Below are 24,324 nucleotides of genomic sequence, written 5' to 3'. Positions count from 1 at the left end.
TTACGGTACTGTTTATTACATTACACATCAAATCTCCCATGATCAGTATCTTTCAAGCTGAGAACAGACTTGTTTAGAAAGAACAGTGTGATATTAAGAATAGAGTAGAAAATAATGTAATTATTTTATTCCATCTACATCACCTCCACTAAGGTAAATATTAAACTGTCCTTGTTTTAGCCTAGGTTTACTGTCTGTCTAAAAACAGGTATATCCAAGCCTGTTTCAAATGACAAGTTAACAAAGGGTTAATGAAGGGTATGTGGTTAATTACCCTCTTCCCCAAAACACTTCACAACTATATGTCAACTTAAGAATAGTTCCCAGATATCCCCTGCGTACATCTCGAGCCACACTGTTACAATTTCTCCCGGTTGTGGACACTCCTATGTCTGGTAAGGTTAGTCAGGAAGGAGAAGCTCTTGTAACATAGTTTGCACTTGAAGGGCCTCTCCTTGGTGTGAACGGCCTGGTGCTCCCTCAAATAGTCTGCCCTAGCGAAGCGCTTCCCACATGTGGGGCAGGCGTACGGCTTCTCAGCGTCCGTCCTATTACTCGGCCTCCCACGTTGTGACCCAATGACACCAGACGAGGCAGAAGCAGGAGCCACCACCCTCAGGTGGTTAGTCTTTGAGCTCCATCCTTGACCTCTAGCCATTGTTTGGGTGTTATTGGGATTGTGTGTTGTGTTATAGGCTAGGTATCTCTTGTGGTGAACGCCCATCCTGACCCTGTCTGTATTGGTGGAGTAACCATGAGGTAACTGAGGAAGGATAGACCCTGGTCCAGGCCTTCTATGAACCCAGTCACCAGGCATTAGACAAGATCCTGAAGGAGAAGACAGACTTCCTGTTAGACTCCCACCAGGGGGGTCTCCCACCACTCTCTGTGAAGGCTGAAGCCCAGGGTGACCTGCTCTGTTCATCATGGATACTGTGGTGTTTGTATCATAGGAACAGGAGGGTCTATCTCTATCAGCCCCAGGCGCTGCTTCATCACTGCACTGAGACTGTGAAGAGAAGGGTCTGGGCTGCAGACTGGATCCCTGACTGGAGCCTCTGTTTATCTGATGACCAGTAGGACTGAGGTTGTTTAGTCCACCTGTCCACTGGTTGTGTTCTGTGTGGTGGTGGAGTCTCTGCCTCTCACGGTTTGGTTCTGTTTCTGACTCGGAAAGGAAAAGCGACGGCTCCTGATCCAGGGTCCTGATCCGGAACCAAGGTTTGTGACCAGCCACCTCAGAGGTCCAGTCTCGCCTGCCAGCAGCACCGGATATCAGCAGGTCCTCATGGACTGCAGACTGTAAACACACATTGAACAGAAAAGCATGACGGTTTATATAAGAAACTCTTTGCTGTACACACAAAACATGACATGATATTATAAAATGTTAACACAGTCAAGCCCTTCTCTAACACTGTGATTAATGTACCTAACAATATGGAGCCATTGGTGTTTATTTTTTTTTATCCAAATGTGTTGATTCAAGAATGGTAACACTATATTCTCTGTAAATCTGATACCCTCACTTTGATAAAATTTATTTTAGAATACTTTGGAAAATATTCAACATTACACACAGCTTGACTACTTTATGTAAAGTAAACATGAATTAAGTTACTATCATTTCCTCATTATAAAACATCAGCATCAAAGGTTGTCACTTTTCATCAATGAAGCAATTTTTCAGACACCATCACATAACACCATGTTTTCCTCAGTTCACCTCATCCAGTTCCCTACTACATAGATAATGTACATGTGTCGTGTCTTGGCTATCATTAATGTGATGATTGTTTTATCAAATCGATTAACTATGTTTAATTATTACGATGATTCAATTAATCCTGTAACAATTAACTCATTTGCAATCTTGGGACGCCACGGAAAAAGTTTATTTAACGAGTTACCGGTTTCCGAATGAACTCTGAAAGATATAAATACCTCTTACATTTCAGTCATTATTAATTGTTGCCTTCTATCAGTCTCATTCTGAATGTCACAAAATCCTTGGATATCTGCGCAAACCCTAGCATAAATGATGAATCAGCGATATACAAATTGGCTTAATTATTTATTTACTAACTAAATAAATAATCACACAGAATTACGTAAACACAAACAGAATAGCTTACACATTGATTACTACATAATGCAATGAAAGGTCTCTAGTGGACTAAACCGATATGACGGCTTGTTACACAAAATGAAAAGGGAGGGGCATGTAGGAAAGAACGGGAGAAAACACAAAGGACTTCACTATCGTACATACAGCTGATAACTATGCTCAAGGAAATGCTAATACTTTGCACATGAACGGCCGCTTATTCGAAAAGAATTGCAATGTATATATTTACGATTTTATGTCTTTGTTGTCTCTGTTGAAATCTCCGGTCCATTTTCTGGAAAGTCAGTCGACAAAGTCTCTGGTTGTGTAAGTCTCTGGTTGTCCACCAGAGGTCACCATGTCCTTTGTAGTCGTAGCTTGTTCCTTTTGTTCTGGAAGTGTCTGTCATAATGGATAGGTCAGATGTACCAATGGTCGTTCGATAGGGAAATGTTCTCTCGTCTTCGGTCGAGTTTCCTAAACTACTTTACATATACAGCTGCAGACGGTGAATGTGTAGTCTTTAGTTTTGTAGATTTATTAACCATTTGTAACGTATTCAGCTGGAACTGCACGTAACTGGTCTGTAGAGTGGTAGCAATTTCAACGTGGGGACTCCCGTCCTAACATTTTCTTGACTAATGTACATTTGTCACGAGTCCTATTTAAGCACTTGGGGAAAAAGGGGCGTTCCCTCCTTTTGTCGTAATGTCTGTGCTCACGTGGGCATGGCCACTGACTTGGTTAATACTTCATATGAAAAACAATTCTCTCATTTAGAAGGCTGACATCACATTACATCTTCTCACAAATAGTTTCATATTTAATCATATCAGTTCCCCAACATTTGGATGTGAATCTGATCACTGGGAAATATGCACATTCCGAGATACAGTTATGTTGTTCTACTGTCCTTAGTTACGTCACCAATTAGTAATGAATTTGACAGGATTGTTCTTTAAGTACCCACAGACCATTCCAACTGTTTTGGATTACAGAAATATTGTTTCATTATTCAACTTTTTGATGTTACTGTTTTGGCAGGAGGAATCTCCTTGAAACAAAGAGGTTTCTTTCTCCTCAATCCTGCCAAACCCAACAACAGCAGAGTTTCTACACGGTATTTTCAACCCGTCATAAAACTGGTGGGGGAGAGGGGGGGGGATCTGGCGCCTATGATCCTCACCCAACAGGGCAAGTCATGACACATGGTTATCAAAATGTCACGCCAGAGTAAGCCTACACGAAACACAGACCTTATCTTAAGTGTTTCTAAAATCTCCTATGGGAAAAATGAATGGTGAAAAAAGATTGTAACCATTTCCCTGTTTGACCACTAGGTTCTATGGGTATTATGACACCTCCACTGTGGGGCTCTATATATCCAAAACCAACAGAATGAACTACAAACTAACTAGTACTACATTACATGTCACTATACTCTATACATGGGTCGTGTGCATTTTCTGTTAGTGTATCCTGAGGTAGCTCCTCTCTGAGAACTTATTCCCGCAGTGCATACAGGCAAACGGCCTCTCTCCCGTTGTGGATCTTCAGGTGCATCTTCAGTTGGTGCTGGTGGGAGAACCTCTTCTCACACTGAGGGCAGCTGTAAGATTTCTGCCATGTGGACCCTCTGGTGCATCTTCAAATTGGACAAGTCAGATAAACTGTCCCAGCACAGATGACAGCCGAACAATTTGTCTTCCATGTGCATCTTCTGGTGCAGTGGTTCCCAAACTTTTTTATAGTCCCGTACCCCTTCAAACATTCAACCTCCAGCTGCGTGCTCCCTCGAGCACAAGGGTCAGCGCATTCTCAAATATTGTTTTTTTGCCATTGTAAGCCTGTGGCTTATACAATATATACAATACACTTATTAAACATAAGAATGAGTGTGAGTTTGTCACAACCTCAGCTCGTGGGAAGTGACAAAGAGCTCTTATAGGACCAGGGCACAAATAATAATATAATAATAATCAATAATTTTGCTCTTTATTTAGCCATCTTAAATATAAAACTTTATTTGTTCATCAAAAATTGTGAATAACTCACCACAGGTAAATGAGAAGGGTGTGCTTGAAAGGATGCACATAACTCTGCAATGTTGGGTTGTATTGGAGAGACTCTCAGTCGTAAATCATTTTCCACACACAGTCTGTGCCTGTATTTAGTTTTCATGCTAGTGAGGGCCGAGAATCCACTCTCACATAGGTACGTGGTTGCAAAGGGCATCAGTGTCTTAACAGCGCGATTTGCCAAGGCATGATACTCTGAGCGCAGCCCAATCCAGAAATCTGTCAGTGGCTTCTGATTAAATTACATTTTTATAGAACCGCTTGTTGCAATTTCGATGAGGCTCTCTTGTTCAGATATCGGTAAGTGGACTGGAGGCAGGGCATGGAGGAAGGTCCTTGTTATTGCAGACAGAGAAGAACTCCAACTTCTTAATCATAACCTCAATTTTGTCACGCACATTGAATTTAGTTGCGGAGAGTCCCTGTAATCCTAGATTCAGATCATTCAAGCGAGAAAAAACATCACCCAGATAGGCCAGTCGTGTGAGAAACTCATTATCATGCAAGCGGTCAGACTAGTGAAATTATGGTCAGTAAGAAAACTTTAAGCTTGTCTCTCAATTAAAATAAACGTGTCAATACTTTGCCCCTTGATAACCAGCGCACTTCTGTATGCTGTAAAAGCGTTACATGGTCGCTGCCCATATCATTGCATAGTGCAGAAAATACACGAGAGTTCAGGGCCTTGCTTTAACTAAGTTAACCATTTTCACTGTAGTGTACAAAACGCCTTTCAAGCTGTCAGGCATTCCCTTGGCAGCAAGAGCCTCTCGGTGGATTCTGCAGTGTACCTAAGTGGCGTCGGGAGCAACTGCTTGCACGAGTGTTACCACTCCACTATGTCTCCCTGTCATGGCTTTTGTGGCATCAGTACAGATACCAACACATCTTGACCACCAAAGTCCATTTGATGTCACAAAGCTGTCCAGTACTTTAAAAATATCCTCCCCTGTTGTCCTGGTTTCCAGTAGAGGATGTCTGCCTTAATTGACCCCCCATAAACGTAACGGACATATACCAGGAGCTGTGCCAGGCCCGCCACGTCTGTTGATTCATCCAGCTGAAACGCATAGAATTCACTAGCTCGTAATGCGAAGCAGTAATTGTTTCAAAACATCTCCTGCCATGTCACTGATTCGTCGTGAAACAGTGTTGTTTGATGAAGGCATTGTCTGTATAGTTTTTTTGGCCTTTTCCCCCAGCATTGTTCCAGCCATACCCGCGGCAGCAGGAAGAATTAAGTCCTCCACAATAGTATGGGGCTTGCCTGTTCTAGCCACTCGGTAGCTCACCATTTAAGACTCTTCTAGCCCCTTCTTATTAATGGTATCTGTTGCTTTTATACATGTCTTACTACTCGAAAGTCATCTTAATTCTCGCTCCAAAAACTCCTGTGGCTTATTTTTCAAATTGGCATGTTTTGTTTCTAAAAATCTGCACAAGAATGAAGGTTTCATCGAGTGGTGAGATAGTACTTTTGCACATATAACACACTGTGGCTGAGGAATGGCACTACTCTCAATATAAGTGAACCCCAAATCAATGTAGTTCTCATCATATTTGCACCTCTTCGATGATCCAATGTCCCTGTCTGTTGTTCGGTGCTTTCCCAGGTAAGGGAGCAGTAGCTCTTCGGCTGCATCATATTCACAACTATCAGTGTCCATGCTAGGTGGACTAACAACAAATGTAGAATTACTGATGCTAGCATTGGATGTGCTCGTGGAAGCAGAAGAACTTGTGTCGTTGACAAGTGCAGGTGTAGTACAGCTGGTATGTGTCTCTATGGATGCGGGCTTTACTTTTTTGAACCATTTATCAATTTTCGAGCAAACGGAATGAGCAGCAGCTACGTTTGGCTACATACGGACCGTTAGTGGAATTCACACGAGAGAGTAACGGTTAATGTGATTGGATGTTAATTATTTGACTAGGCTACCTGTATTTGACATTGTGTTATTTCGCTGAACACGAGATGGTTTAACTTTATTTTTGGCAGTTAAACGAGGCTACTCAGGCGAGAAAAAAACCTGACCAAAATGTATAGCCCCGTTGGAAAATATAAATGTTGTTTGAAAATGTGAAGAATTTATTATTATTATTTTTTTAAACGTGAATCACATTTTTATTTGGCGTACCCCTGGCGGCATTGCGCGTACCCCAGTTTGGGAATACCTGCTCTGGTGGATCTCCACCTGTTTGGGGAAACTGAAATCTTTCCCACAGAACGAACACATGAAGCGCTTCTCTTTGGCACTGCCACCTTTACTGATTCTGTCTCTACTACTGTCACGTGTCAATGGGCTTGTGTAGCCATTTAGTGTTGAAGAACTGGCATTGTCTGAGGTCTGGTTTACATAGGGAGAGTGTGAGGAGGATGAAGGCCAGGGAGTGTCTGTGTTGTCGCAGGGTCCATATTCCAGTTGATACATCTTTCTGACAGCAGGCTGAAGGAATTTTTTTGCAATAATTTCTTGTGACCCCATCCCAAATATAATGACACAACCTTAAAATCGGTATATTTCGATTTTTACATCAACAAATAATGTAAAAATCATGACATTTTCATCTCTTATCAAATTGAAAATAAACCAAAAAATACATTTACTCAATAAAATTTTATTTTTCAAATTACCTTTCTCAAAAATATTTGTATATTGTCCATTACAATAAACTGTACTGTTCATTTTTTGTTCAAAAAACAAATACAGAAAATGCATTTAAAAACAAATATTGGCAACCCCACTTCAGTTGCCACAGGGTTGCGACCCCAACTTTGAATACCACTGTGTTAGGGGGTTAACCTGAGTCTCTCTGAATCACAACTAGGATGGAGTCTGTGTCCATTCTCTCTAGCCACATCCCCGTCTCTAGCCACATCCCGACACCTTCCCGTCCCCTCACACCAAATCTACGCCTCGTCCTGGTCTCAGCCAGTCTGTTGTCATGAAGACTAATATTAGGGATGGGCACGTTATTCGGATATTTGAATATCCACAGACATTAATATTCGATTACATGGGAAAGTATTCATTTTTGAGGGGGAAAAAATCAGTATATTTTAACAATGAAAAGGCATTGTCTAAAATCAAATAAACTCAGCAAAAAAAGAAACGTCCTCCTCAACTGCGTTTATTTTCAGCAAACTTAACATGTGTAAATATTTGTATGAACATAACAAGATTCAACAACTGAGACATAAACTGAACAAGTTCCACAGACATGTGACTAACAGAAATGGAATAATGAGTCCCTGAACAAAGGGGGGGACAAAATCAAAAGTAAGCCACCAGCTGCATTAAGTACTGCAGTGCATCTCCTCCTCATGGACTACACCAGATTTACCAGTTCTTGCTGTGAGATGTTACCCCACTCTTCTACCAAGGCACCTGCAAGTTCCTGGACATTTCTGGGGGGAACCCTCCGATCCAACAGGTCCCAGGCGTGCTCAATGGGATTGAGATCCGGGCTCTTCGCTGGCCATGGCAGAACACTGACATTCCTGTCTTGCAGGAAATCACGTACAGAACAAACAGTATGGCTGGTGGCATTGTCATGCTGGAGGGTCATGTCAGGATGAGCCTGCAGGAAGGGTACCACATGAGGAAGGAGGATGTCTTCCCTGTAACGCGCAGTGTTGAGATTGCCTGCAATGACAACAAGCTCAGTCCGATGACGCTGTGACACACCGCCCCAGACCATGACGGACCCTCCACCTCCAAATCGATCCCGCTCCAGAGTACAGGCCTCGGTGTAACTCTCCTTCCTTTGACGATAAACGCGAATCCGACCATCACCCCTGGTGAGACAAAACCGCGACTCGTCAGTGAAGAGCACTTTTTGCCAGGCCTGTCTGGTACAGCGACATTGGGTTTGTGCCCATAGGCGACGCTGTTGCTGGTGATGTCTGGTGAGGACCTGCTTTACAATAGGCCTACAAGCCCTCAGTCCAGCCTCTCTCAGCCTATTTGCGAACAGTCTGAGCACTGATGGAGGGATTGTGCGTTACTGGTGTAACGTGGGCAGTTGTTGTTGCCATCCTGTACCTGTCCCGCAGGTGTGATGTTCGGAAGTACCAATCCTGTGCAGGTGTTGCAGTCTTCACTGTGAGGATGATCAGCTGTCTGTCCTGTCTCCCTGTAGCACGGTCTTAGGCATCTCACAGTACAGACATTGCAATTTATTGCCCTGGCCACATCTGCAGTCCTCATGCCTCCATGCAGCATGCCTAAAGGCACGTTCACGCAGATGAGCAGGGACCCTGGGCATCTTTCTTTTGGTGTTTTTCAGAGTCAGTAGAAAGGCCTCTTTAGTGTCCCAAGTTTTCATAACTGTGACCTTAATTGCCTACCGTCTGTAAGATGTTAGTGTCTTAACGACAGTTCCACAGGTGCATGTTCATTAACTGTTTATGGTTCATTGAACAAGCATGGGTGTTTAAACCCTTTACAATGATGATCTGTGAAGTTATTTGGATCTTTTACGAATTATCTTTGAAAGACAGGGTCCTGAAAAAGGGCAGTTTCGTTTTTTGCTGAGTTTACAATGATCTATGTGACATTGCAACATAGTCTACAAGGATAGACCATTAAATTAAAAAAGTATATACTTTTTTTTATGAGTGCGCCCCATAAAAAAGACGCACCGGTAGCCTACACATGTTTCACAGGTGTAGCTTGTTGTTATTAGAATCAATCAAAGCGGCGCTACATTGAGAGGGAGATTTCTAATCAATGCAAAATGGAATAAAAATTACAGAATTAAGTTGGCTAAATGAGGAGTAGGCTACACTGATCATCCAACCGGTAGGCTGATGTTTCATATGAATAGAGTTGTAGACAAGTACGGGGAGCGCAGCAAAATAGCTTTAATTGGCCTTGCTACTTCGCTAACTTAACTGACTGCTGTTGCTAGCTAGCTCTTTTACAAATGATTTGATGGAGTCAAGATAGGCACTACCAGATGGTATGATAGATAACCTATGGCAGCAACAAGTTTGTCTAACCAGCCTTAGTCAGGTTTGGCTACTTTCTCTCTCTCTCCCTCCGTGCCAGACAAATGCCCATCCCTTACTTAGATCGGATGTTGTTTTGTGTTTGACTGTCTGTTTCTGGTTGTGGTTAACCGTTTTGTTCCCCAGTCCATAGTTGAGGATGCTGTCCCATCCACTGACCTCCACTATGTTGCCTCTGGTCCTGGCCTGCTCGGTGATGTTGTCCCCCGGGTCCCTGGCTGCACCGGCCTGGTTCTGGGAATCCAAGATGGCTGCCCAGTCTTCTCTGTTAGCCTCCAGCCAACCACCTGCAGGAAGAGGTTACAAAATAGACTTTACAAACATGGCAGAGAACTCTACATATGAAGATTTTTTAAATGTATTACCGGATAATTTTCATACATTATAATGTGTGTAAACATAAAAAAAATTAAAAATTGATTAAATAAATGTTTTCCCTCATCAGTCTACACACAATACCCCATAATGACAAAGCGAAAACAGGTTTATATAAATTCTTGCAAATGTATTAAATATTAAAAACAGAAATACCTTATTTACATAAGTATTCAGACCCTTTGCTATGAGACTCAAAATTGAGCTCAAGTGCATCCTGTTTCCATTGATCATCCTTGAGATGTTTCTACAACTTGATTGGTGTCCACCTGTGGTAAATTCAATTGATTGGACATGATTTGGAAAGGCACAAACCTGTCTATATAAGGTCCCACAGTTGACAGTGAATGTCAGAGCAAAAACCAATCCATGATGTCGAAGGAATTGTCCGTAGAGCTCCGAGACAGGATTGTGTCGAGTAAACAGATCTGAAGAAGGGTACCAAAAAATGTCTGCAGCATTGAAGGTCCCCAAGGACACAATGGCCTCCATCATTCTTAAATGGAATACGTTTGGAGCCACCAAGACTCTTCCTAAAGCTGGCTGCCCAGCCAAACTGAGCAATCAGGGGAGAAGGGCCTTGGTCAGGGAGGTGACCAAGAACCCGATGGTCACTCTGACAGAGCAGAATTCTTCTGCGGAGATGGGAGAACCTTCCAGAAGGAAAACTATCTCTGCAGGACTCCACCAATCAGGCCTTTAGGGTAGAGTGGCCAAACGGAAGCCACTTCTCAGTAGACACATGACAGCCCGTTTGGAGTTTGCCAAAAGGCACCTAAAGGACTCTCAGACTTGAGAAACAAGATTATCTGGTTTGAGGAAACCAAGATTGAACTCTAAAGCCTGAATGCCAAGGGTCACGTCTGGAGGAAACCAGGCACCGCTCATCACCTGGCAAATACCATCCCTACGGTGAAGCATGGTGGTGGCAGCATCATGCTGTGGGGATGTTTTTCAGCAGCATGGATTGGGAGACTAGTCAGGATCGAGGGAAAGATGAACGGAGCAAAGTACAGAGAGATCCTTGATGAAAACCTGCTCCAGACTGAGTGAAGGTGAACCTTCCAACAGGACAACGACCCTACGCACACAGTCAAGACAACGCAGGAGTGGCTTCGGGACAAGTCTCTGAATGTCCTTGAGTGGCCCAGCCAGAGCCCGGACTTGAACCCAATCTAACATCTCTATAGAGACCTGAAAATAGCTGTGCAGCGAGGCTACCCATCCAACCTGACAGAGCTTGAGAGGATATGCAGAGAAGAATGGGAGAACTCCCCAAATATAGGTGTGCCAAGCTTGTAGCGTCATACCCAAGAAGACTCGAGGCTGTAATCGCTGCCAAAGGTGCTTCAACAAAGTTCTGAGTAAAGGGTCTGAATACTTATGTAAATGTAAGATATTCGTTTTTATTTTTAATACATTTGCAAAACCTTCTAAACGTGTTTTTGCTTTGTCATCATGGGGTAATATAAGGCTGGAACGTAAGAAAATGTGGAAAAAGTTAAGGGGTCTGAGTACTTTCTGAATGCACAATATGTCAACCTTACCTTGCTCCCCCATCTTTAGTCCACTCAGCAGGTCAGTGCTCTCTGGTCCGTCTTCTATTGTCTCCTCTTTGACTAGTAGCAGATCAGGCTTCCCATCCTCCATGTCTACTGACTGTAAGAGATACAGAGTGAGAGGATGTTGGATCAAGAAATCTGATATGAGCACCCTGCTATGGAGCATCTTCTGATTGAGCAATGAGGGATTGCTATGAGTACTATACAAAAATATTAATTGATTTGATACTTTGCAAATGTGTTAGTTGATTTGATTACTTGACACTCTTAAATGGTTTGATAATTGAAAGGCATGGTCCTACACTTTAAGGTCAACCCCTTAGTTTAGAACCAACTTCTCTTTTTTTAAACGGCCTATGTGGCATCGATTTGACATTCATTCTAGTGTCAAAATTGACTACAAAGTGTAAATAGGATAATTTTGGTCATAAAGTCAGTCTCGTCCAAAACTGAGATTTGTTAGTGAGTTCGTCATGACTTACTGGAGGGTTGGTATGGATTACTTACTTGCCCACTTTTGCCAACGATGCCCAATTGCCCAGAGACAACCGACAACAAATCAAATTTTATTCAAATTCTACAACAGGTGTAGATCATACCGTGAAATGCTTACTTACAAACCCTTAACCAACAATGCAGTTAAGAAAAATAAGAGTTAAGAAAATATTTAATAAATAAACTAAAGTAAAAAAACAACAACAAAAAACAATAAAATAACAATAACGAGGTTAAATACAGGGGGTACCAAACTCTCTAAATGGTTAAATGAGTGTGAAATAGTAACATATATTATCATATCATTTTAAATTAACATCTTGAATTATTTTGCCATATTCAATTACTGTATATTGTGCTAATTTCCCTAATGTGGACATTTTGTGTTACTACCTTACACAAGCTTGCATTTTCACCCCATAAAATGTAGTGGAATTACACGTCCTTTTTACCTCAGATGTTAGTATAAAAGTTTAGTCATCACGATGACATAAGACTGATTGCTCGAAACAGATCAATATCTTTGGTTTTGTACAATTGATTTTGTCACACGCACTGGGATGCGCAGGACTTAGAATGCAGAGTTAATTAAATTACCGGGAAATGGCAGGAAAAGTTCAGAGCGGTCTCTCTATAAAAGTCACGAGCCACACACCAGTACATGGATTAGACAGCCAAACTATCACTTAACTAGCAGCCAACCTAGCTATGTTTCCATTAACTTGTCCTGTGATATTTTTATATATTTATTTATTTATTTTTTATCCCCTTTTCTCCCCAATTTTCGTGGTTTCCAATCGCTAGTAATTACTATCTTGTCTCATCGCTACAACTCCCGTACGGGCTCCGGAGAGACGAAGGTCGAAAGCCACGCGTCCTCCGAAGCACAACCCAACCAAGCCGCACTGCTTCTTAACACAGCGCGCCTCCAACCCGGAAGCCAGCCGCACCAATGTGTCGGAGGAAACACTGTGCACCTGGCCCCCTTGGTTAGCGCGCACTGCGCCCGGCCCGCCACAGGAGTCGCTGGAGCGCGATGAGACAAGGATATCCCTACCGGCCAAACCCTCCCTAACCCGGACGACGCTAGGCCAATTGTGCGTCGCCCCACGGACCTCCAGGTCGCGGCCGGCTGTGACAGAGCCTGGGCGCGAACCCAGAGACTCTGGTGGCGCAGCTAGCACTACGATATTTTGTCTGTGATATTTTGTCGACATTTAGAAAGTTTACAAAGAAAATAGATGTGACAATTGCCTGCTAGGGTGCGTTTCCATTTAACTATCTTGTACATTTATTTATTTATTTAAAAACAAATCCTTATTTTATTTTATTTTATATATAACACTTCAAATTACAATACAATCATAAGACATCACTACATGTATATTTTTTTCTGAATAAACATAAAATAGCATTAAAAGTAAGAAAATAAAAATCACAAGGTTTGACTTTCAAATTTAACTCTCTTGTGTCAATTAAAACATCTGGAAGTAATGACGTGGAAGACCCATTTGCGACCAAGCTTTAACTTCCTGACTGATGTCTTGAGATGTTGCTTCAATATATCCACATCATTTTCCTACCTCATGATGCCATCTATTTTGTGAAATGCACCAGTCCCTCCTGCAGCAAAGCACCCCCACAACATGATGCTGCCACCCCCGTGCTTCACGGTTGGGATGTTGTTCTTCGGCTTGCAAACCTCCCCCTTTTTCCTCCAAACATAACGATGGTCATTATGGCCAAACAGTTCTATTTTTGTTTCATCAGACCAGAGGACATTTCTCCAAAAAGTACGATCTTTGTCCCCATGTGCAGTTGCAAACCGTAGTCTGGCTTTTTTATGGCGGTTTTGGAGCAGTGGGTTCTTCCTTGCTGAGCGGCCTTTTAGGTTATGTCGATATAGGACTTGTTTTACTGTGGATATAGATACTTTTGTACCTGTTTCCTCCAGCATCTTCACATGGTCCTTTGCTGTTGTTCTGGGATTGATTTGCACTTTTCGCACCAAAGTACGTTCATCTCTAGGAGACAGAAAGCATATCCTTCCTGAGCGGTATGGCAGCTGCGTGGTCCCATGGTGTTTATACTTGCGTACTATTGTTTGTACAGATGAACGTGGTACCTTCAGGCGTTTGGAAATTGCTCCCAAGGATGAACCAGACTTGTGGAGGACTACTTTTTATTCTGAGGTCTTGGCCGATTTCTTTTTTGATTTTCCCATAATGTCAGGCAAAGAGGCACTGAGTTTGAAGGTAGGCCTTGAAATACATCCACAGGTACACCTCCAATTGACTCAAATGATGTCGATTAGCCTATCAGAAGCTTCTAAAGCCATGCCATCATTTTCTGGAATTTTCCAAGCTGTTTAAAGGCACAGTCAACTTAGTGTATGTAAACTTCTGACCCACTGGAATTGTGATACAGTGAATTATAAGTGAAATATTCTGTCTGTAAACAATTGTTGGAAAAATGACTTGTGTCATGCACAAAGTAGATGCCCTAACCGATTTGCCAAAACTATAGCTTGTTAATAACAAGAAATTTGTGGAGTGGTTGAAAAACAAGTTTTAATGACTCCAACCTAAGTGTATGTAAACTTCCGACTTCAACTGTATTTGTTCAGCACTTTTGAAATGTACGACAGAATTCAGAACATGGGTCGTTCTTACAGTGTTCTCCGTGTACACCAAGTCAAAACCATAGGATAAATAAAGGGGGCATATAAGCAGACAATGAAAGCTCTTACAATATTCGATGATTACATTTCTCCAAAACAGGTTATAGGCTGTGCACCACCAAGTCAGAACAGTAGACAAAATTAAGAAGGGAAAATAGACCAAATTATTTGCTAAAAATGTGGGGCTCAAAACAGAGCCCCACCTGCCCTGAATGATGGGTTGACACTGGATGTAACACATATCTCCAGTGTTTGTTTTAGCTGTGTTAATTTCAACAGCGTGTACAACCTGATTTCCCCCTTAATCGATATCAGTGATTTATTGCCACTTGTCAAAACAACAGGGTTTTTGGTGTGTGTGCAGTTCATAAGGTGCTCGTTTAGAAAAGAAAAGTAGGGTAGTATGGGGTAACTGCCCCCCCTCTGTAATTCACATAAAGACCACAAGATGTCACCTAATTATTTCCCCAACACTTTCCCTGGCTGTCACTGTTCTTGCTGAACAAAATATTTTCCTCTTTGTCATCACAACTTTTGGAGATATTTCAACAAAACGATTTTGTGGTAAGTTGATCTAATCTTTTAAAATTGAAAAAAGTTGTAGATATATTCCAATGAAGTTAGATCTATATATTTTTGTAAATATACAAGTAGGAAAGCCTTACAATAAATAATCCAATTCATTTTTTATCTAATGTAGTAATATGTTGGATAAGTGTTTTGGGGGAAACTCTCCCCCGTCCCCCCGGGGGCTAGTTACCCCTTTATGGTTATGGATGTGTTTCTACCTGTCATTTAGACAATGACTAGCCTAGTCAGTGCTAGTTTGTGCTAAGTTGCTAGCTTGCAACTTCACTAGCAGTAAATGCTAGCCAGCTAACTAGTTAGCATAAGCTGCTAGGAGTACTAGCTAGCAACCTTACTACCAAATCGTCGGAGGTAAAATACATAAAAAAGATAACATAACTTAATTTCAGTTGTAAATGTTTCCACTAGTGACTGATATAGCTTTACAGTTAATGCAATATTATAGCCTTTTAGCTATTTTATACAGCCTTTAGGTCCCGAAAGCACACACATCCCTGGGTCGCTCGTCTTCTCAGTTCGCTGCAGCTAACGACTGGAACGAGCTGCAACAAACACTCAAACTGGACAGTTTTATCTCAATCTCTTCATTCAAAGACTCAATCATTGACACTCTTACTGACAGTTGTGGCTGCTTTGCGTGATGTATTGTTGTCTCTACCTTCTTGACCTTTGTGCTGTTGTCTGTGTCCAATAATGTTTGTACCACATTTTGTGCTGCTACCATGTTGTGTTGCTACCATGTTGTTGTCATGTTGCTACCATGCTGTGTTGTTGTCTTAGGTCTCTCTTCATGTAGTGTTGTGTTGTCTCTCTTGTCGTGATGTGTGTTTTGTCCTATTTTTATATTTTATTGTTTTATTTTTAATCCCAGCCCCCGTCACCGCAGGAGGCCTTTTGCCTTTTGGTAGGCCGTCATTGTAAATAAGAACTTGTTCTTAACTGACTTGCCTAGTTAAATAAAGGTTAAATAAAAATAAAATGTCATATAGCTAAGTTAGATAGCTATTTACATTTTTAAGAGAGCTTTTCAACTGGCATCTCTCCCCCTGTTTTCAGTCACAGGTGGGGACTGGATTGGGTGTGAGCAGTGCAGGAGGTGGGCTCATGAGTTGTGCTCCAATTTTACTCGGGATAGCTGTATTTGTTACCTACAGGTACAAATTAGAATTGTGCAATAGCAGAGCATAAGAGAGTTGCCACATCAATGTTACACTAGAGTTAATTAGTTGTTATTAAATGTTATATTCCAATGTCATTGAATGTTATTATTTATATTCCATTCCAATATCCCAATGATTTTTTTTATGAATTAAAAACAACTATTGAAAACATTTTGCTCCTGAATGTAAGTAAAAAATCTTGCATTATTCAAATCATATTTAAGGCATTTGTACATAATGGATTGTATGGAAAAGGATCAACAAAGAAAGAACAAAGTAAATGTGCAGGTGAGTTAAAAAGAGGGACTTTACATCAAATCTCCTCATAATGCAGACATTATTAAAGGTGACATGTGCAACACCATCCCCCCCCATATTTGATTTAAATCATTAAAGTAAGACAGCTAGACTTAGCTTAAATATTACTTACTTACTAAAGAATTTCTAAATAAATCCGATTAAATGGATTTTAACACACTTGTGTGGGGGGGGGGGGGGCAGTTACCCCTGAACTTTTTTTTAAAACGCCCCTTTTCTAAAAACAACATTTCATGAAATAAGTATAAACTGTAGCCATTTATTTCCCTTTATAGTTTATTCACCTAAGCATTACCTTCGATGATTTATTTTGATTGTATAAAAATATATATTTTGATGATATGACAGAAATCACCAAAACGGGTTTGCTCTGCCTAATCAATTTAACATGAAATGTGATGTACTGAGGAAGATGTGCATAGCTCACGTTAGCTACCTTGCTAACAACAGCTAACTGTAGCTCATTGGCATTTACGGTTAATACAGGGAAGGCACTTGCATACTAGCTTGCTAGCTAATCATAGGATGTAGCCAGCTTGCTTTCAATAATGTTTCAACTCAAACTGGCTTGCTAAAGTTAGAAAACTAGCCAACTCATTTAAACTCGGACAAAGATATGATAACTAACCCTGATTTGCCAGTTAGGTAGCTAGCCATCTAGCATTCAGGGGCTTCGTCTGCTAACCCAAAACAACATGCCCTTTATCATAAAAGTTTTATATTTTCTAGGGCAATAATAAATGAAAGATGGTACTTGTCTACTATGGCTCTGGCAGCAAATAGCAAAATGTATAATCAAGCATTCAGCAACGTCCACAGCTGGTTGCATAATAACAATGTCAGCGTCACCAATCTGAATCTATTCTGTAGTTACAGTCCCTCGATTAGCATTTAAATTACTTCCAAACTAAAGAAAGTTATTTTTCTCACAATATTTTATATCACTTGTTGCCCTATCCCTCTGTACTGGTACAGATCTACTTCTCACACCACTCCCCTGAGGATCCCTCCCCACACCACTCCCCTGAGGATCCCTCCCCCTTGATCCATCTTCCTCTACTTTCTTCACTGCCTCAGCATTCAACAACTTCTGCACTACTCTAACCCTGGAAACCTCAACCTGCCACTCTCGCACCAGACATGCCCAGCCCCATGGGCACCCCTACAATTAACACATACCATTACTTTCCCCAATGCTATACATTCCTTTGTCTCATGCCCTTCTGCACACTTCTCACACCTAGGAACCTCCCTCCTAAACTCTGCTGCCACATGCCCATAAGCTTGACACCTGTAACAACGTAATGTATTCGGCACAAAAGCTTGTACGGGATAACTTATATATCCTAACATCCCTTTGTCGGGCAAAGACAACATCAAAACTCAAAAAGGACAGACGACGACTCTTCTGTTTCACCACTCACCCATCCTGTCTGTGTCGCACCAAATGACGAGCATCACAAACACCGGGAATCTTCCCCTTCGGTTGGTCAACTTTCACATTTACCACTACCCCAGTAATCACTTCTCTCAATGGCACCCTTTCCTTGAGAGCAAAACAATTCACCTCTCCTGTCCCCATTCGTTTAACATGTAGTGCCTGCTGCCTCTGACCAGCAGAAACACAAACAATTATCACAAGACCACTTTTCCATAGCCCTCACTGGCAATTTAAGCGTGAGCTTTTCCCGGGAACTTGACGACAGTTGAAATCCATTGGAGCACTGCGATTGGTTACCCAAAATTCTGGGGCGGGGCTAAGCGAAGGGTCAATTAGCTCACCATATTGACATGGTCAGTCGGGGGAGAAAGGCCTCAACTTCAAAACGTAGTTCTATTCATTGGAAAACTAGCTAAGCTTACCACGCTGTACTCACTACTGCCCTTGTTTGTTGTGATTTAATGGCAAAGAAACACCCACATCAAATCAAGTGACGGTCGGTGCCATTTAAGGTGAGAGAGGATCATTTTTTTAATGATCATGACCTTATTTCTATTACAGCATATTGGATGACCGTCATTCGTATTTTATTAATCCAGCTCAATAAAACATCTCCAGGTTTAGGATACTACATGATACAAAAATTTCCCCTATACCCATCATGAGGTTGCTACAAAAGGTCAAGAGAAAAATTTGAGTAATCCAGACAGTTGACACATTCAATACCGCCTTGCACACTCTTGCCTGCATCTAGCTGATCTAGGGTGTAGTCATTAGTCCTACAGTTGTAAATAAGAGTTTATTTTGGACAAATGTAGGTATGGTTCTCCCCATTTCATTCTGTTTGCTTCCGTTTAAGAAACATTTTTCAACAGAATCGGCGGAATGAATACACCCCTGATCACCACAAACACAGTTCCCTTTCATAGCAGCTACATACAAAAAGCATGATAATTTGCTTGTTGTATAATTCCTACTCGCATCTATGAGCTCTCGTCCTATCACCTTTTCCCTTTGCTTGTGGACTTCAGTGCACAACATAACAAAGCGGGAAAAAACTTTTCAAATCAAACCTTCATTCCATAACTGCTAACCGCTACACACAGCCTACATAGTTGTCACCTAACGTCATAGTCAACATGGCTAGCTACTAGAACGTATGTGTTAATAAACCAGCTACAAACATTACAGTGTACAGCAAGCAGTTTAGCAGTTACACCGGCGGGCCCCGGTCGCAATAAATTAATAAAACCAAAAGCTTACCTTGACTTGGAAGAGTTCCAGTGTTGGATAGCCATAGCCAGCTAGCTAGCATAGTATCCCTCGCTGTTTGAGCCGGGTGTTTGAGTAGGCTAAACTAGCTAGCTAGCTGCATTCGCTAGTTAGATAAGTGAAAAAAATACAACAAAATATAACTAGGTCTCTCGCTCTTACTTCTCTTTCATTTTTGAAGAAATTCATTTGTTCAAAACTGTTCAGAGGGGCCTCCCGAGTGGCGCAGTGGTCTAAGGCACTGCATCGCAGTTGCTAACTGTGCTTCTAGAGATCCTGGTTCGAGTCCGGGCTCTGTCGCAGCCGGCCACGACCGGGAGACCCACGGGGCGGCGCACAATTGGCCCAGCGTCGTCCGGGTTAGGGGAGGGTTTGGCCGGCAGGGATGTCCTTGTCCCATCGTGCTCTAGCGACTCCTGTGGCGGGATGGGCACATGCACGCTGACACGGTCGCCAGGTGTACGGTGTTTCCTCCGACACATTGGTGTGACTGGCTTTCGGGTTAAGCGGCTTGGTTGGTTAAGCATTGTGTCAAGAAGCAGTGCGGCTTGGTTGGGTCGTGTTTCAGAGGACGCATGGCACTCAACCTTCGCCTCTCCCGAGTCCGTACGGGAGTTGAGGCGATGAGACAAGACTGTAACTACCAATTGGATACCATGAAATTGGGGAGAAAAAGGGGTAGAAAAATAAATAATAATCTGTTCAGAGGAGGACGGAAACTAGCTCCGGCTACACCCTCGGTGCTACCCAAGAGAGTGCTGTTGAGGCTACTGTAGACCTTCATTGCAAAACAGTGTGTATATTTAGCATAGTTATCTAAAAAGGATAACTTTTTATTGTTTCACTATTTATATTTTTATGAAATTCACTGAGGAATATCCTCCCCTTCCCCCTCTGAAGAGCCACTGATCAAACTCTCGTTGCCTTCAGTCATGGCCGCTAGTATTTCTTAATGCGCATTGATGAAAAACAAGTCCAAATCAGGAAGTGCAGTCGCGCTTTAAGACTAAATTAATCAAGACCTGGGACCAGATCCACAAAGAATCTCAGAATAGGAGTACTGATCTAGGATCTTTCCATATAATCTTATTAATTATGATCTAAAAGGAAAAACTGATCCTAGATCAGCACTCCTACTCTGAGGTTTGTGATACGGGACCTGACCGAATACCATTCAGACAGTAGTTCAGTGGGCTCACCTCAGGGAGACTGTGTGTGGTCCTTTTCTGCTCAGCTGGTTCCTCTGTGGGTTCAGGAGGAGGTGTAGTCTGGTTGTCCTCCATGACCATGGTCCCCACAGTATTCCTCAGACCCTCCTCACACCCCTCCTCCTTCACCAGCAGCACCTCTGGAGCCTCCTCCTCCTGGAAGAGAGAAGTGATACAGATGACTGAGTCCTACACTGTAGTTACAGGATTACTTCATTGTTGTTAAACCCACTATGGTGGACATAAATATGATGTTGTGGGTAAAAATAAGTAGAAAGTCATCATCAGACAAACCTGGGGGAGGGGGAGGGTGCTGCAATTGTTTTCGCCAGAGGGGGGGTGTGGGAGGGGTGCTGAAGAAATATCAAATATTGACTGATATATCATTCCACTAATACAGGACTATTGAAGGCCCAGTGCACTACTTTTGTGAACAAATATTTTGTGTACAGTAGTTGTTTGTTAGTGTGGGGGGTATGTGAAGGTATATGTATTTATATTTAAGTGTATATTGGTTATAAAGTGCTGCTGGGTGTATGCAGAATAGGGTGAGATCAGATGTGAGGTATATTAAAGAGAGTCGCAATGAAAGTCTTAAAATTAAAAGTCAAATTTTGTGTTTATTAAACATGAACAAGTTTTAAATAAACCACATGAAAACCACACATACACGTCTCAACTAAAAATCAGCATAAACTTGATAAACTAGATACATTTTCTCATTAAAAGTGTCTTGGGGAGGGGGCCTCCCGGGTGGCGCAGTGGTCTAGGGCACTGCATCGCAGTGCATTCGCGCCCAGGCTCTGTCGCAGCCGGCCGCGACCGGGAGGTCCGTGGGGCGACGCACAATTGGCATAGCGTCGTCCGGGTTAGGGAGGGTTTGGCCGGTAGGGATATCCTTGTCTCATCGCGCTCCAGCGACTCCTGTGGCGGGCCGGGCGCAGTGCGCGCTAACCAAGGGGGCCAGGTACACGGTGTTTCCTCCGACACATTGGTGCGGCTGGCTTCCGGGTTGGAGGCGCGCTGTGTTAAGAAGCAGTGCGGCTTGGTTGGGCTGTGCTTCGGAGGACGCATGGCTTTCGACCTTCGTCTCTCCCGAGCCCGTACGGGAGTTGTAGCGATGAGACAAGATAGTAATTACTAGCGATTGGATACCACGAAAATTGGGGAGAAAATGGGATAAAAAATAAAAAAAAATTTTTTTTTTTTTTTTTATATATAAAAAAAAAAAAAGTGTCTTGGGGAAAAAATTCAGTAGTGGAATGAAAATAATGAAATAGGCATTTGTGAACATCAACTGGTATTGCCTGGGGACCCAAATTTGACAGTGACAATTGAGTCACGACCCAATATTATGGACGGTTGATGATTACATTTTGTAATGTTGTATTGCAGCTGCCTTCTTGAGCAGGCTTCACTTGCAAAATAGACTCTGTCGCAATGGGCTAATATTATGGTATTAAAGAAAGACATTACACAGCCATATTAACTGAGAAAACATGTATTACAAATTCAAGTGAATAAGCCATTTTAATTAGGCGACCAGTTCAGGAGTGGGGTGGAATAAATGATCAGACTCAGAACATGACATTAAAACCAGTCCAATAATGTTAATGAACAGTAACACATACCAGTTTTTAAAATAGAAAAAACAACAATCATTAGGAATTCTTAATCATCAATTACCATGTGAATAGTTTCACAACCGTGACGTTTTTTTTTAAAGGTATACGTTTTTAACCAGTTCAATAACATGTAATATTTATGTCAGAATTAATTAACAATAATAATTAACCTAGTGAACAATAACTCATTAACCTGTTTATTTATTGTGTGTGCGCGCGCACGCGTGTGTGTGTGTTTGTGTGTGGCCTATCAGTGGGAAAGCTGGTGGTGTTTCTTCAGTTTGATAAGTTTATTGAAGTCTGGGGTGATGGTTGACAGGGCAAATCGGAGGTCATGCTGGCTGTTCAGGCTGTATCACACCCGGATGTGATTGGGAGTCCCATAGGGCGGCGCACAATTGGCCCAGCGTCGTCCTGGTTTGGCCGGGGTAGGCCGTCATTGTAAATAAGAATTTGTTCTTAACCTGTTTGGAATAGGGGGCAGCATTTTCACGTTTGGATGAAAAGCGTGCCCAGAGTAAACTGCCTGCTACTCAGGCCCAGTTGCTAACATATGCATATTATTTGTAGATTTGGATAGAAAACACTCTGAAGTTTCTAAAACTGTTTGAATTATGTCTGTGAGTATAACAGAACTCATATGGCAGGCGAAAACCTGAGAAAAATCCAACCAGGAAGTGGGAAATCTGAGGTTTGTAGTTTTTCAACTCATCGCCTATCGAATATACAGTGTCTATGGGGTCATATTGCACTTCCTAAGGCTAGACTAGATGTCAACAGTCTTTAGAACCTTGTTTGATGCTTCTACTGTAAAGGAGAGGCGAATAGGAACTGAATGAGTCAGAGGTCTGCCAGAGTGGCATGAGCTGACCACGCGCGTTCACGTGAGAACGACCTGCATTCCATTGCAATTCTAAAGACAAAGGAATTCTCCGGTTGGAAAATTATTGAAGATTTATGTTAAAAACATCCTAAAGATTGATTCTGTACATCGTTTGACATGTTTCTACGGACTGTAACGGAACTTTTTGACTTTTCGTCTGGACCTAGTGATCGCGCGTCATGAATTTGGATTTGTGAACTCAAGGCGCGAACAACAAGGAGGTATTTGGACATAAATGATGGACTTTATCGAACTAAACAAACATTTATTGTAGAACTGGGATTCCTGGGAGTGCATTCTGATGAAGATCATCAAAGGTAAGTGAATATTTATAATGCTATTTCTGACTTCTGTTGATTCCGCAACATGGCGGGTATATATGTTTGGCTTGTTTTGGTCTCTGAGCGCCGTACTCAGATTATTGCATGGTTTGCTTTTTCTGTAAAGCTTTTTTGAAATCTGACAAAGCGGTTGCATTAAGGAGAAGTATATCTATAATTCTGTGCATAATACTTGTATCTTTTAACAAAGTTTATTATGAGTATTTATGTAAATTGATGTGGCTCTGTGCAAATTCACGGAATGTTTTAGAGGCAAAGCCAAATGTAAACTGAGGTTTTTGGATATAAATATGAACTTGATCAAACAAAACATACATGTATTGTGTAACATGTTGTCCCGGGAGTGTCATCTGAAGAAGAATATCAAAGGTTAGTGATTCCTTTTATCTCTATTTCTGCTTTTTGTGACTCCTCTCTTTGGTTGGAAAATGGCTGTATGCTTTCTGTGACTAGTTGCTGACCTAACATAATGATATGTTGTGCTTTCGCCGAAAAGCCTTTTTGAAATCGGACACTGTGGTTGGATTAACGAGAAGTCTATCTTTAAAATGGTGTCTAATACTTGTATGTTTGAGAAATTTGAATTATGAGATTTCTGTTTTAGTTTTCGCTTTTAGTTTTCAGCACGACCATAGCAGAGAAGACACTTTCACACAGATAGGTAGTGCTGAAAGGTAGCATGATTCTGATTGCATGACAGGCGAGAGCAGGATACTCTCCCACTAAGCTGCACCAGAACTGTGGCTGTGTCATTTCCGGGATGCGCATGCTCAGTCCGTGATCAAATGACAGCTCCACCAGCTGAGCCTCTTCGTTGCTTGGCAATGTGACACTTTCCATCTCCACTTGAAAGGGGTCCCGTATCCAGTCGTCTTGTCTCCTGTTCTCCTCCGGGAAGAAGTCGCAAAACTTTCCCTGCAGCTTGACAAGATGCTGTTTAACGTTTTTCATTAAATAGTACCCGCAAAACACCAGTCTCAACGTCAACAGTGAAGAAGCGACTCCGGGATGCTGGCCTTCTAGGCAGAGTTCCTCTATCCAGTGTCTTCTTTCTTTTGCCCATCTTTTCTTTTTATTGGCCAGTCTGAGATTTAGATTTTTCTTTGCAACTCTGCCTAGAAGGCCAGCATCCCGGAGTCGCCTCTTCACTGTTAACGTTGAGAATGGTGTTTTGCAG

General features: G+C 42.0%; 1 protein-coding gene across 1 annotated transcript in view; it reads right to left on the bottom strand.

Moving 5' to 3' along the window:
- The window catches only part of LOC120052913, a 112,847-nt gene continuing 88,523 nt past the window's right edge, over positions 1-24,324 (bottom strand). The window contains exons 4-7 of the mRNA XM_039000137.1: positions 20,290-20,454; positions 11,122-11,233; positions 9,359-9,486; positions 1-1,300 (exon numbers count right to left, since the gene is read on the bottom strand). Of these exons, the coding sequence (XP_038856065.1) occupies positions 359-1,300; positions 9,359-9,486; positions 11,122-11,233; positions 20,290-20,454 (1,347 nt within the window). The 3' untranslated portion in view covers positions 1-358. The remainder of the gene's footprint in view (positions 1,301-9,358; positions 9,487-11,121; positions 11,234-20,289; positions 20,455-24,324) is intronic.

The sequence above is a fragment of the Salvelinus namaycush genome, chromosome 8 (genome assembly GCF_016432855.1).
Source record: "Salvelinus namaycush isolate Seneca chromosome 8, SaNama_1.0, whole genome shotgun sequence".
Classification (NCBI taxonomy): Eukaryota; Metazoa; Chordata; class Actinopteri; order Salmoniformes; family Salmonidae; genus Salvelinus; species Salvelinus namaycush.
Note: the sequence above shows the minus strand (reverse complement) of the source record. Positions and strands in the feature narration are given on the sequence as shown.